This window comes from Salvelinus alpinus, chromosome 1 (genome assembly GCF_045679555.1).
Source record: "Salvelinus alpinus chromosome 1, SLU_Salpinus.1, whole genome shotgun sequence".
Classification (NCBI taxonomy): domain Eukaryota; kingdom Metazoa; phylum Chordata; class Actinopteri; order Salmoniformes; family Salmonidae; genus Salvelinus; species Salvelinus alpinus.
The window spans coordinates 14170916-14187001 of record NC_092086.1 but is presented as its reverse complement, the minus strand read 5'-3'; the positions used below and the strand labels follow the sequence as shown (position 1 = coordinate 14187001).

Below are 16086 nucleotides of genomic sequence, written 5' to 3'. Positions count from 1 at the left end.
TACAAAATATTATGTGGAAAATGGTAGTAATGTAAGTAATAGCAAATAATAATGTATGTTTATTTCTCACAATAGTGCAGATGTTGGGGCTTGTAGATTATGATGCTATATGCTCTGCTGTTTAACAGTCTCCACTGACCTACAATGACCCCATCTGTTGTTTTACAGTCTCCACTGACCTAATGTCACGTCCTGACCAGAGTTCTTTTGTGTTGTGCTTGTTTTAGTGTTGGTCAGGACGTGAGCTGGGTGGGCATTCTATGTTGTGTGTCTAGTTTGTCTGTTTCTGTGTTCAGCCTAATATGGTTCTCAATCAGAGGCAGCTGTCAATCGTTGTCCCTGATTGAGAATCATATATAGGAGGCTTGTTTTGTGTTGGGATTTTGTGGGTGGTTGTTTCCTGTGTCAGTGTTTGTGGGTGGTTGTCTCCTGTGTCAGTGTTTGTGGGTGGTTGTCTCCTGTGTCAGTGTTTGTGGGTGGTTGTCTCCTGTGTCAGTGTTTGTGGGTGGTTGTCTCCTGTGTCAGTGTTTGTGGGTGGTTGTCTCCTGTGTCAGTGTTTGTGGGTGGTTGTCTCCTGTGTCAGTGTTTGTGGGTGGTTGTCTCCTGTGTCAGTGTTTGTGGGTGGTTGTCTCCTGTGTCAGTGTTTGTGGGTGGTTGTCTCCTGTGTCAGTGTTTGTGGGTGGTTGTCTCCTGTGTCAGTGTTTGTGGGTGGTTGTCTCCTGTATCAGTGTTTGTGGGTGGTTGTCTCCTGTGTCAGTGTTTGTGGGTGGTTGTCTCCTGTGTCAGTGTTTGTGGGTGGTTGTCTCCTGTGTCAGTGTTTGTGGGTGGTTGTCTCCTGTGTCAGTGTTTGTGGGTGGTTGTCTCCTGTGTCAGTGTTTGTGGGTGGTTGTCTCCTGTGTCAGTGTTTGTGGGTGGTTGTCTCCTGTGTCAGTGTTTGTGGGTGGTTGTCTCCTGTGTCAGTGTTTGTGCCACACGGGACTGTGACGGTTAGTACGTTTGTTGTTTTGTATTTTGTCTAGTTTTCATGTCATTAAATTATGGAAACTTACCACGCTGCACATTGGTCCTCCGATCCTTCTCGCCTCTCCTCGTCCGATGAGGAGGACGACTTAGACTGCCGTTACACCTAAAATGACCCCATCTGTTGTTTTACAGTCTCCACTGACCTACAATGACCCCATCTGTTGTTTTACAGTCTCCACTGACCTAAAATTACCCCATCTGTTGTTTTACAGTCTCCACTGACCTAAAATGACCCCATCTGTTGTTTTACAGTCTCCACTGACCTAAAATGACCCCATCTGTTGTTTTACAGTCTCCACTGACCTAAAATGACCCCATCTGTTGTTTTACAGTCTCCACTGACCTACAATGGCCTCATCTGCTGTTTATTAACAGTCTCCACTGACCTACAATGGCCTCATCTGCTGTTTATTAACAGTCTCCACTGACCTACAATGGCCTCATCTGCTGTTTATTAACAGTCTCCACTGACCTACAATGGCCTCATCTGCTGTTTATTAACAGTCTCCACTGACCTAAAATGGCCCCATCTGTTGTTTTACAGTCTCCACTGACCTACAATGGCCCCATCTGTTGTTTAACAGTCTCCACTGACCTACAATGGCCCCATCTGCTGTTTAACAGTATCCACTGACCTACAATGAACCCATCTGCTGTTTAACAGTCTCCACTGACCTACAATGTCCATATCTGTGATAGGGCGTCTCCTGGCCGTCCTGGAGGATCTCGGCTCTGACGAGCTGAAGAAATTTAAGTGGTATCTAACTACAGAAAACCAGCTGGATGTCTTCCTTCACATTCCAAAGGGCCAGCTGGAGACATATAACAGACCGGACATAGTGGATCAGATGGTGCAGAAATACAGGGGAAATGCGGCTGTGAAGATCACACTGGACATCCTGAAGAAGATTAGCCGTAACGATCTCGCTGAGAAGCTAAACAGAGACTGTCCAATAGGTAATTCAGAATTCTTGTGTCTCCTAAGGTTTTGAGTAAATATATATATATTCTACTGTATTGTTGAAATTGAAATTCTATATACATTCCCATATACATTAAATAAGTTATACAGTATTTCTATGTTTGTTATTGGCTAACCTGTAAAATAATAATTTTTCTTTGAAATGTGCATTAATTTCATGTGCTTAGATTTTTTCCAATAACCAGATATATTGTAAAATAAAAAATGTATATATTTGTTTATTGTGTACTGTTGAGCATCTAGAGAACAACACATGCTTGCTAACTATCCTATAACCGTTGTCCATTGTCAGGTCCTTCAGATGAAGATGGTGAGAAGTTCCAACATGAATATAAACAGGAAGTAAAGAAGAAGGTTCAGCATGTATTCAACGGGTTACCGAAGCAGGGCCATAAGCAACTTCTCAATGAGATCTACACAGAGCTCTACGTCACAGAGGGTGGAAGTGGAGAGGTCAATAATGAACATGAGGTGAGACAGATCGAGATCACGTCCAAGAATCCAGCAAGACCAGAGGCTAAAATCCTCTGCAATGACATCTTCAAACAATCATCTGGACAAGACAAACCTATCAGAACTGTGCTGACAAAAGGAGTCGCTGGCATTGGAAAAACATTTTCTGTGCAGAAGTTCATTCTGGATTGGGCTGAAGGGAAAGCCAATCAGGATATCCAATTCATAATTTCACTCCCTTTTCGGGAGCTGAATTTGGTGAGGGGGGAAAAGTACAGTTTTGTAGAACTTCTGCATAAATGTGTCTTAGAGACTAGAGTGATTGAGAGGGACTTTTTGAATAACATTTTAACAAAATTGCAAAAACCAGGAAACCACAATGAGAGCAAGTACAAAGTTTTATTTGTCCTTGATGGTCTGGATGAGTGCCGACTGACCCTCGACTACGAGAACTGTAAGAGCTGGTGTGATGTCACAGAGCCAACCTCAGTGGACGTGCTGCTGACAAACCTCATCAAGGGAAATCTGCTTCCACCTGCTCTCCTCTGGATAACCTCCAGACCTGCAGCAACCAATCACATCCCTCCTGATTGTGTTGACCAGGTGACAGAGGTACGAGGGTTCAATGACCCACAGAAGGAGGAGTACTTCAGGAAGATATTCAGCAATGAGGACCTGGCCAACAGAATCATCTCACACGTAAAGACATCAAGGAGCCTCCACATCATGTGTCACATTCCAGTGTTCTGTTGGATCTTAGCTACAGTTCTGGAGCACGTGTTGAGTACAGATAAGAATGAAGAGATGCCCAAGACTCTGACTCAATTATTTATTGGGTTACTGGTATTTCAGACCAAACAGATGAATGATAAATATCACAAGAAAGGTGAGAGAGATCCACACAGGGATAAAGAGAGCTTCATGGCACTGGGGAAACTTGCTTTTAACCAGCTGAAAAATGGCAACCTCATTTTCTATGAGGCAGACCTGAAAAAGTATGGCATTGATGTCACTGAAGCCTCAGTGAACTCAGGAGTGTGTACACAGATCTTTAGACAGGACTATGGGCCGTTCCAGGATAAGGTGTACTGCTTTGTGCATCTGAGCGTTCAGGAGTTTCTGGCTGCGCTATACGTTTTCCTCTCCTTCAACAACAGCAATGTAAACCCAATGACCGAAGACCAATCCTTCATCAGAAAAACTCTAATGAAGTTGAATCGTGCCATCACCTTCCACACGATTGCAGTGGATAGAGCCTTACAGAGTGAGAATGGACACCTGGACCTGTTCCTCCGTTTCCTTCTGGGCCTCTCACTAGATTCCAATCAGACTCACTTACACGGCCTACTGACACAGACAAGAAGAACCAGAAGCAGCTCACTGGGCCATGAGAAAACAGTCAAGTACATCAAGAAGAAGATCAGGAACACTCCATCTTCAGAGAGGTGCATCAATCTGTTCCACTGCCTGAATGAACTGAATGACCATTCTCTAGTGGAGGAGATCCAAAGATACCTGCATTCAGGAAATCTGTCCAAAACCAAACTGTCACCTGCACAGTGGTCAGCTCTGGTCTTTGTGTTGCTGACTTCAGAAAAGGAGCTGGATGTGTTTTATAAATGTAATTTTTTTAAATTTTTTAAATGTAATGTAAATGTCAAGGGGAGAACAGCAGATATTTCCACCTTGTCGGCTCAGGGATTCAAACCACCAACCTTTCAGTTACTGGCCCAATGCTCTTAACCGCTAGGCTACCTGCCAATTATAGTGGCCTACTCTAAGAATAATGTAGCAAATTCACACAACATAGCTGGTTCGGCACATCTTCACGTCCAACTCTGTAAACCCTGGTTCAACCCTACAACAGAAGACGAGACAAGACAAAACTAGAAAGTTGTATAACATAAGGTGAATGCACCAACTTGTAAGTCGCTCTGGATAAGAGCGTCTGCTAAATGACTTAAATGTAAAATGTAAAAATGTGTTTGACCTGAAGAAATACTCCAGATCAGAGGAAGGTCTTCTGAGGCTGCTGCCAGTGGTCAAAGCCTCCAGGACAGCTCTGTAAATACACGTTAAAAAAGTTTATATACAGTACGGGTCAATAGTTTGGACACACCTACTCTTAAAGGGTTTTTCTTTATTTTTACTATTTTCTAAATTGTAGAATAATAGTAAAGACATGAAAAAACTATGAAATAACACATATGGAATCATGTAACCAAAAAAGTGTTAAACAAATCAAAATAGATTTTATAAAGTAGACACCCTTTGCCTTGATGACAGCTTTGCACACTCTTGGCATTCTCTCAACCAGCTTCATGAGGAATGCTTTTCCAACAGTCTTGAAGGAGTACCCACATATACTGAGCACTTGTTGGCTGCTTTGCGGTCCATCTCATCCCAAACCATCTCAATTGAGGTGAGGTCGGGTGATTGTGGAGGCCAGGTCATCTGATGGGCAACTTCATCACTCTCCTTGGTCAAATAGCCCTTACACAGCCTGGAGGTGTGTTTTGGTCATTGTCCTGTTGAGAAATAAATGATAGTCCCACTAAGCGCAAACCAGATGGGATGGTGTATCGCTGCAGAGTACTGTGGTAGCCATGCTGGTTAAGTGTGCCTCGAATTCTAAATAAATCACTGACAGCGTCACCAGCAAAATACCCCCACACCTCCTCCTCCATGCTTCACAGTGGGAACCACACATGCTGAGATCATCCGTTCACCTACTCTGCGTCTCACAAAGACACGGCGGTTGGAAAAAAATCTCCAAATTGGACTCATCAGACCAAAGGACAGATTTCCACCTTGTCTAATTGCTCGTGTTTTTGGCCCAAGCAAGTCTCTTCTTCTTATTGGTCCTATAGTAGTGGTTTCTTTGCCGCAATTCGACCATGAAGGCCTGATTCAAGCAGTCTCCTCTGAACAGTTGATGTTGAGATGTGTCTGTTAATTGTACTCTGAAGCATTGATTTGGGCTGCAATCTGAGGCTGGTGACTTTAATGAACTTATCCTCTGCAGCAGAGGTAACTTTGGGTCTTCCTTTCCTGTGGCGGTCCTCATGAGAGCCAGTTTCGTCATAGTGCTTGATGGTTGTTGCGACTGCACTTGAAGAAACGTTCAAAGTTCTTGACATTTTCCCCATTGACTGACCTTCATGTCTTAAAGTAATGATGGACTTTAATTTTTCTTTGCTTATTTGAGCTGTTCTTGCCATAATATGGACTTGGTCTTTTACCAAATAGGGCTATCTTCTGTATACCACCCCTACTTTGTCACAACACAACTGATTGGCTCAAACGCATTAAGAAGGAAAGAAATTCCACAAATTAACTTTTAACAAGGCACACCTGTTAATTGAAATGCATTCCAGGTGACTACCTCATGAAGCTGGTTACGATAATGCCAAGAGTGTGCAAAGCTGTCATCACGGCAAAGGGTGCTACTTTGAAGAATCTCAAATATAAAATATATTTTGATTTGTTTAACACTTTTTTTCTTACTACATGATTCCATATGTGTTATTTCATAGTTTTGATGTCTTCACTAATATTCTACAATGTGGAAAATAGTAAAAATAAAGAAAAACCCTTGAATGAGTAGGTGTATCAGTTAGAATATACATTAGCATATTACTTATTTATTGTTGATTCTCAAATATTCTGCTACATGTACACACAGTTGTCGAAATTCATTTCCATTGTGTTTTACTTTTCAAAGGCTTAATGGGTGTAACCTCACTGAGAAATGCTGTGAAGCCTTGGCCTCAGCTTTCAACTCAACCTCCTCAAACCTCAGAGAGCTGGACCTGAGTGACAACAACCTGCAGGATTCAGGAGTGAAGCTGCTCTCTGCTGGACTGGAGAATCCACACTGTAAACTGGAGACACTGAGGTCAGTAGTCTGTATTAGTTCACTAAAGGGGATAGTTCATCATGTGATCTACAGGTATTTATAGAGGACAATTAGTAGGCTGTCATTGTATATAAGAATTTGTTCTTAACTGACTTGCCTAGTTAAATAAATAATATCAGAGTAATCAGCTGAATTTAAATGTCATAGTTATCTAACTGCAGATTCCTGTTTGGAAGAGGAAGAATTACACAATATATTGATATTATTTATTTTTATTTTCAAGATGCTTTACTTCCTGAAGTCAAATGTTTTTAGTTATATAATTATGTGATTGTAATATTATTTTTATCAGGTCATTTTTTTAAATGCAAATGTCTGTTGAGTTTGAGGAAGACACACACCTGCCATTTCCCTTTTCACCACTAGAGGGTGTAAATATGTGATAAACTCTACAGGTTGTCACGCTGTCTGATCACAAAGAAAGGCTGTGCTTCTCTGGCCTCAGCTCTGAGGTCCAACCCCTCCTACCTGAGAGAGCTGGACCTGAGCTACAATATCCCAGGAGACTCAGGAGTGAAGCAGCTCTCTGCTGGACTGGAGAATCCACACTGGAGACTGGAGAAACTCAAGTATGTGGAGAGGGTTTGTGGAGTTTGTGTCAATTCATGTGTGACATGGACAGTTTTGGTTCAGGGTTCCTGGGTTAGTTATAACTATTTAATCAGGGGCACCACATTCACTGGGGACATTCTGAAATTGAATTTGACCCCCCCCCCCCACACAGTTTTATACAAAACCAGGCCACGGTGTGCTTTAGGACCATGTGGACGCCTCCAAGTGGTCGGGTCGGCTGTTTGGAGTGTTTATACAACTGGAAAAAAATATATATGTCCCCCCCACTTCTAAAACCAAAGTTGAGCCCCTGTATTTAATATCCAATAAACAATATTTGTGTGTGGTTGTGTGAGTGTGTGGTTGTGTGAGTGTGTGTGTTTTACTGAATCACTGTTCTGCTTCTTGTGCAGTGTTGACCACTGTGGAGAGTACTGGCTGCTGAAAAAATGTAAGTGTTGACTGCTGTGAAGAAAATGTGAACTGTGTTATTAGTGATGAAACAGGAAATAGCATAACCTCAGAGTCATTGTCAAATTACTCAACTGTTGACCTACGTGGTCAGATGAAATGTAAGCCGCCATCTTAAGGAAGTAGAGTCAGACCCACTGGGCACAGACATCAGTTCAACGTCTAGTTTTGATTGACCTTCGGTTAAGTTATCGACTAACCTGAATTCAACGTGAAATCAACAAAGAATGTCACCCTGTCAGTGGATTTAGGTTAAAAGTTAGATGAAAAAATCCAAAATTCCCAAATCCAAAATTCCCAAATCCAGTCAGTTTTCCACGTTGATTCCTCACATGTATTATTTTGTTGTTGAAATGACGAGGAAACAATGTTGATTTAACTAGTTGTTGCCCAGTGGGAAATACTGTATAGGCTTGCATACAAATGGTCATATAAAGTACAGACTGTAGATTAAAAGATGATAAATGAAACACTAAAAAACATATTATTTACAAGTATTCTCTTTTCAACTACTTTTATTGTTTCAGTACATAGTCAATATACTCAACAATTTAATCATTATTTAATTATTTCATTCCGTCCAGTGCAGTCCGTCAATTAGATGTATTATTCAATGAATAAATGCTCCTCATAAAAGACCTTGATGATTAACATTCTGATGATCGTGATTTTTAATATTGATCTTCCCTATCAGATGCCTGTGATGTCACACTGAACCCAAACACAGCACACAGAAACCTCTCTCTGTCAGAGAGGAACAGGAAGGTGACGTGGGGGAAAGAGGAGCGGCCGTATCCTGATCACCCAGAGAGATTTGTGGTCTGGCCACAGGTGCTGTGTAGAGAGGGTCTGACTGGGCGCTGTTACTGGGAGGCAGAGATGAGTGGGGGAGGGGATGACATAGGAATGACGTACAGAGGAATCAGCAGGACAGGAAACACTGATGACTGTAAGCTTGGATGCAATGACAAGTCCTGGAGTCTGAGCTGCTCTGATTACGGTTACGCTGCCAGGCACAATAAGGAGAGAACTGACTTACGTGCCTCCTCCTCGTCCAACAGAGTAGGAGTGTATCTGGACTGGCTGGCCGGCACTCTGTCCTTCTACACTCTGTCCTCCTCTGACACACTGACCCACCTGCACACATTCCGCTCAACATTCACTGAGCCTCTCTATCCAGGGTTTTGGGTTGAAATAAACTCCTCATTGTCCCTGTGTGAGGTGAAAACCTTCAGTTAGTAAAGGACAGTTCTTGTTGTTATTGATTGGTGTTTGTAAATCATGTTTATTTAGTCAAATTGTTGACATTACAATCCTGATTCTGTTTGAACTCAATAACACTGAATGGAACTTTCCTGGTACACATTTGGCGAGATAAAGACAAATAAAGCTTTTCTTTTTTTTTAAACAGTTAAATATTGTTGTTTTCTCACATAAAAGAAGAATGACAGTTAAAGTTGAAGTCTGTAACGGTAAAACTGCCACGTTTGTTAACGACATTAGAACAACAAAGAGGTCACTTCAAACAACGAAAACAGTTTATTCCCTCAGACATCATTTCTCAACAGCAGAGTCTGGACTACTGTTATTTTCCCCATGACGCTGGTGTGATATAACAGAGTCTGGACTACCGTTATTTTCCCCATGATGCTGGTGTGATATAACAGAGTATGGACTACCGTTATGTTCCCCATGATGCTGGTGTGATATAACAGCAGAGTCTGGACTACCGTTATGTTTCCCATGATGCTGGTGTGATATAACAGAGTCTGGACTACCGTTATGTTCCCCATGATGCTGGTGTGATATAACAGAGTATGGACTACCGTTATTTCCCCCATGATGCTGGTGTGATATAACAGAGTCTGGACTACCGTTATTTCCCCCATGATGCTGGTGTGATATAACAGAGTCTGGACTACCGTTATGTTTCCCATGATGCTGGTGTGATATAACAGAGTATGGACTACCGTTATGTTCCCCATGATGCTGGTGTGATATAACAGCAGAGTCTGGACTACCGTTATGTTCCCCATGATGCTGGTGTGATATAACAGCAGAGTCTGGACTACCGTTATTTCCCCCATGATGCTGGTGTGATATAACAGAGTATGGACTACCGTTATGTTCCCCATGATGCTGGTGTGATATAACAGAGTATGGACTACTGTTATTTTCCCCATGATGCTGGTGTGATATAACAGCAGAGTCTGGACTACCGTTATGTTCCCCATGATGCTGGTGTGATATAACAGCAGAGTAAGGCCTACCGTTATTTTCCCCATGATGCTGGTGTGATATAACAGCAGAGTCTGGACTACCGTTATGTTCCCCATGATGCTGGTGTGATATAACAGCAGAGTCTGGACCACCGTTATGTTCCCCATGATGCTGGTGTGATATAACAGCAGAGTCTGGACTACCGTTATGTTCCCCATGACGCTGGTGTGATATAACAGCAGAGTCTGGACTACCGTTATTTCCCCCATGATGCTGGTGTGATATAACAGAGTTTGGACTACCGTTATGTTTCCCATGATGCTGGTGTGATATAACAGAGTCTGGACTACCGTTATGTTCCCCATGATGCTGGTGCGATATAACAGAGTCTGGACTACCGTTATGTTCCCCATGATGCTGGTGTGATATAACAGCAGAGTCTGGACTACCGTTATGTTCCCCATGATGCTGGTGTGATATAACAGTAGAGTATGGACTACCGTTATTTTCCCCATGATGCTGGTGTGATATAACAGCAGAGTATGGACTACCGTTATGTTCCCCATGATGCTGGTGTGATATAACAGAGTCTGGACTACCGTTATGTTTCCCATGATGCTGGTGTGATATAACAGAGTCTGGACTACCGTTATGTTCCCCATGATGCTGGTGTGATATAACAGAGTCTGGACTGCCGTTATGTTCCCCATGATGCTGGTGTGATATAACAGAGTATGGACTACCGTTATTTCCCCCATGATGCTGGTGTGATATAACAGAGTCTGGACTACCGTTATTTCCCCCATGATGCTGGTGTGATATAACAGAGTCTGGACTACCGTTATGTTTCCCATGATGCTGGTGTGATATAACAGAGTATGGACTACCGTTATGTTCCCCATGATGCTGGTGTGATATAACAGAGTATGGACTACTGTTATTTTCCCCATGATGCTGGTGTGATATAACAGCAGAGTCTGGACTACCGTTATGTTCCCCATGATGCTGGTGTGATATAACAGCAGAGTAAGGCCTACCGTTATGTTCCCCATGATGCTGGTGTGATATAACAGCAGAGTCTAGACTACCGTTATGTTCCCCATGATGCTGGTGTGATATAACAGCAGAGTCTGGACTACCGTTATTTCCCCCATGATGCTGGTGTGATATAACAACAGAGTCTGGACTACCGTTATTTTCCCCATGACGCTGGTGTGATATAACAGAGTTTGGACTACCGTTATTTTCCCCATGATGCTGGTGTGATATAACAGCAGAGTCTGGACTACCGTTATGTTCCCCATGATGCTGGTGTGATATAACAGCAGAGTCTGGACTACCGTTATGTTCCCCATGATGCTGGTGTGATATAACAGTAGAGTATGGACTACCGTTATTTTCCCCATGATGCTGGTGTGATATAACAGCAGAGTCTGGACTACCGTTATGTTCCCCATGATGCTGGTGTGATATAACAGAGTCTGGACTACCGTTATGTTTCCCATGATGCTGGTGTGATATAACAGAGTCTGGACTACCGTTATGTTCCCCATGATGCTGGTGTGATATAACAGAGTCTGGACTGCCGTTATGTTCCCCATGATGCTGGTGTGATATAACAGAGTATGGACTACCGTTATTTCCCCCATGATGCTGGTGTGATATAACAGAGTCTGGACTACCGTTATTTCCCCCATGATGCTGGTGTGATATAACAGAGTCTGGACTACCGTTATGTTTCCCATGATGCTGGTGTGATATAACAGCAGAGTATGGACTACCGTTATGTTCCCCATGATGCTGGTGTGATATAACAGCAGAGTCTGGACTACCGTTATGTCCCCCATGATGCTGGTGTGATATAACAGAGTCTGGACTACCGTTATGTTCCCCATGATGCTGGTGTGATATAACAGCAGAGTATGGACTACCGTTATGTTCCCCATGATGCTGGTGTGATATAACAGAGTATGGACTACCGTTATGTTCCCCATGATGCTGGTGTGATATAACAGAGTCTGGACTACCGTTATGTTCCCCATGATGCTGGTGTGATATAACAGAGTCTGGACTACCGTTATGTTCCCCATGATGCTGGTGTGATATAACAGAGTCTGGACTACCGTTATGTTTCCCATGATGCTGGTGTGATATAACAGCAGAGTCTGGACTACCGTTATTTCCCCCATGATGCTGGTGTGATATAACAGAGTATGGACTACCGTTATGTTCCCCATGATGCTGGTGTGATATAACAGAGTATGGACTACCGTTATGTTTCCCATGATGCTGGTGTGATATAACAGCAGAGTCTGGACTACCGTTATTTCCCCCATGATGCTGGTGTGATATAACAGAGTATGGACTACCGTTATGTTCCCCATGATGCTGGTGTGATATAACAGAGTATGGACTACCGTTATTTTCCCCATGATGCTGGTGTGATATAACAGCAGAGTCTGGACTACCGTTATGTTCCCCATGATGCTGGTGTGATATAACAGAGTATGGACTACCGTTATTTTCCCCATGATGCTGGTGTGATATAACAGCAGAGTCTGGCCTACCGTTATTTTCCCCATGATGCTGGTGTGATATAACAGCAGAGTCTGGCCTACCGTTATTTTCCCCATGATGCTGGTGTGATATAACAGCAGAGTCTGGCCTACCGTTATTTTCCCCATGATGCTGGTGTGATATAACAGCAGAGTATGGACTACCGTTATGTTCCCCATGATGCTGGTGTGATATAACAGCAGAGTATGGACTACCGTTATGTTCCTCATGATGCTGGTGTGATATAACAGAGTATGGACTACCGTTATTTTCCCCATGATGCTGGTGTGATATAACAGCAGAGTCTGTACTACCGTTATGTTCCTCATTATGCTGGTGTGATATAACAGCAGAGTATGGACTACCGTTATGTTTCCCATGATGCTGGTGTGATATAACAGCAGAGTATGGACTACCGTTATTTTCCCCATGATGCTGGTGTGATATAACAGCAGAGTATGGACTACCGTTATGTTCCTCATGATGCTGGTGTGATATAACAGAGTATGGACTACCGTTATTTTCCCCATGATGCTGGTGTGATATAACAGAGTCTGGACTACCGTTATGTTCCCCATGATGCTGGTGTGATATAACAGAGTATGGACTACCGTTATTTTCCCCATGATGCTGGTGTGATATAACAGTAGAGTATGGACTACCGTTATGTCCCCCATGATGCTGGTGTGATATAACAGAGTCTGGACTACCGTTATTTTCCCCATGATGCTGGTGTGATATAACAGCAGAGTATGGACTACCGTTATGTTTCCCATGATGCTGGTGTGATATAACAGCAGAGTATGGACTACCGTTATTTTCCCCATGATGCTGGTGTGATATAACAGCAGAGTATGGACTACCGTTATGTTCCTCATGATGCTGGTGTGATATAACAGAGTATGGACTACCGTTATTTTCCCCATGATGCTGGTGTGATATAACAGAGTCTGGACTACCGTTATGTTCCCCATGATGCTGGTGTGATATAACAGAGTATGGACTACCGTTATTTTCCCCATGATGCTGGTGTGATATAACAGTAGAGTATGGACTACCGTTATGTCCCCCATGATGCTGGTGTGATATAACAGAGTCTGGACTACCGTTATTTTCCCCATGATGCTGGTGTGATATAACAGCAGAGTATGGACTACCGTTATTTCCCCCATGATGCTGGTGTGATATAACAGAGTCTGGACTACCGTTATGTTTCCCATGATGCTGGTGTGATATAACAGCAGAGTATGGACTACCGTTATGTTCCCCATGATGCTGGTGTGATATAACAGCAGAGTCTGGACTACCGTTATGTCCCCCATGATGCTGGTGTGATATAACAGAGTCTGGACTACCGTTATGTTCCCCATGATGCTGGTGTGATATAACAGCAGAGTATGGACTACCGTTATGTTCCCCATGATGCTGGTGTGATATAACAGAGTATGGACTACCGTTATGTTCCCCATGATGCTGGTGTGATATAACAGAGTCTGGACTACCGTTATGTTCCCCATGATGCTGGTGTGATATAACAGAGTCTGGACTACCGTTATGTTCCCCATGATGCTGGTGTGATATAACAGAGTCTGGACTACCGTTATGTTTCCCATGATGCTGGTGTGATATAACAGCAGAGTCTGGACTACCGTTATTTCCCCCATGATGCTGGTGTGATATAACAGAGTATGGACTACCGTTATGTTCCCCATGATGCTGGTGTGATATAACAGAGTATGGACTACCGTTATGTTTCCCATGATGCTGGTGTGATATAACAGCAGAGTCTGGACTACCGTTATTTCCCCCATGATGCTGGTGTGATATAACAGAGTATGGACTACCGTTATGTTCCCCATGATGCTGGTGTGATATAACAGAGTATGGACTACCGTTATTTTCCCCATGATGCTGGTGTGATATAACAGCAGAGTCTGGACTACCGTTATGTTCCCCATGATGCTGGTGTGATATAACAGAGTATGGACTACCGTTATTTTCCCCATGATGCTGGTGTGATATAACAGCAGAGTCTGGCCTACCGTTATTTTCCCCATGATGCTGGTGTGATATAACAGCAGAGTCTGGCCTACCGTTATTTTCCCCATGATGCTGGTGTGATATAACAGCAGAGTCTGGCCTACCGTTATTTTCCCCATGATGCTGGTGTGATATAACAGCAGAGTATGGACTACCGTTATGTTCCCCATGATGCTGGTGTGATATAACAGCAGAGTATGGACTACCGTTATGTTCCTCATGATGCTGGTGTGATATAACAGAGTATGGACTACCGTTATTTTCCCCATGATGCTGGTGTGATATAACAGCAGAGTCTGTACTACCGTTATGTTCCTCATTATGCTGGTGTGATATAACAGCAGAGTATGGACTACCGTTATGTTTCCCATGATGCTGGTGTGATATAACAGCAGAGTATGGACTACCGTTATTTTCCCCATGATGCTGGTGTGATATAACAGCAGAGTATGGACTACCGTTATGTTCCTCATGATGCTGGTGTGATATAACAGAGTATGGACTACCGTTATTTTCCCCATGATGCTGGTGTGATATAACAGAGTCTGGACTACCGTTATGTTCCCCATGATGCTGGTGTGATATAACAGAGTATGGACTACCGTTATTTTCCCCATGATGCTGGTGTGATATAACAGTAGAGTATGGACTACCGTTATGTCCCCCATGATGCTGGTGTGATATAACAGAGTCTGGACTACCGTTATTTTCCCCATGATGCTGGTGTGATATAACAGCAGAGTATGGACTACCGTTATGTTTCCCATGATGCTGGTGTGATATAACAGCAGAGTATGGACTACCGTTATTTTCCCCATGATGCTGGTGTGATATAACAGCAGAGTATGGACTACCGTTATGTTCCTCATGATGCTGGTGTGATATAACAGAGTATGGACTACCGTTATTTTCCCCATGATGCTGGTGTGATATAACAGAGTCTGGACTACCGTTATGTTCCCCATGATGCTGGTGTGATATAACAGAGTATGGACTACCGTTATTTTCCCCATGATGCTGGTGTGATATAACAGTAGAGTATGGACTACCGTTATGTCCCCCATGATGCTGGTGTGATATAACAGAGTCTGGACTACCGTTATTTTCCCCATGATGCTGGTGTGATATAACAGCAGAGTATGGACCACCGTTATGTTCCCCATGATGCTGGTGTGATATAACAGAGTATGGACTACCGTTATGTTCCCCATGATGCTGGTGTGATATAACAGCAGAGTTTGTACTACCGTTATGTTCCTCATTATGCTGGTGTGATATAACAGTAGTCTGGACTACCGTTATGTTCCCCATGATGCTGGTGTGATATAACAGAGAATATGGACCACCATTATTTCACAATCCCAGCTTTAAGGAAATGTGGTACAGTGTTTGGTGAAAAAGTATAGCCTCTTCCACAGAAGCTGAACTGCCATCACACACACACACACACACACACACACACACACACACACACACACACACACACACACACACACACACACACAATGTGTCCGGAACATAAACGTATCACACCACACACTCATAAATGTAGTATGGGTGATCTTTCTATATGAATTACTATGCTGTTACTAAGCAGTAATGTATTACGGCAGTGTTATGTTATGGCACCTAATAGGAAGTGCCGCACGAGATGTTTTTACTCAACAATACTACACTGTTACTCCCGTCTCCTGCCTGGTGTTTTGTTCTCCACAACACAAATGTTACAACAAACACTGTGAGACAGATCAAAAACGGCTGTTCATACAGGTCTTCTAGACATGAGGAAAAGACAAGGAGCAGAACCTCAACATAAACAGTAAGTTGTTGTACAGGGTGGCTATACCAGTGGTCTGTCTATACCAGTGGT

The 16086-nt window shown here is 43.0% G+C and overlaps 1 protein-coding gene across 1 annotated transcript; it reads left to right on the top strand.

Moving 5' to 3' along the window:
- The first annotated feature begins 1356 nt into the window (after window positions 1–1356).
- LOC139570216 (NLR family CARD domain-containing protein 3-like) lies at window positions 1357–8801 on the top strand. The gene is made up of 7 exons (XM_071391896.1): window positions 1357–1980; window positions 2298–4061; window positions 4435–4522; window positions 6183–6356; window positions 6773–6946; window positions 7343–7380; window positions 8095–8801. Exons 1-7 carry the CDS (start codon window positions 1704–1706, stop codon window positions 8637–8639), a joined length of 3060 nt encoding a protein of 1019 aa, XP_071247997.1. The 5' UTR covers window positions 1357–1703; the 3' UTR covers window positions 8640–8801.
- The last annotated feature ends 7285 nt before the right edge of the window (window positions 8802–16086 follow it).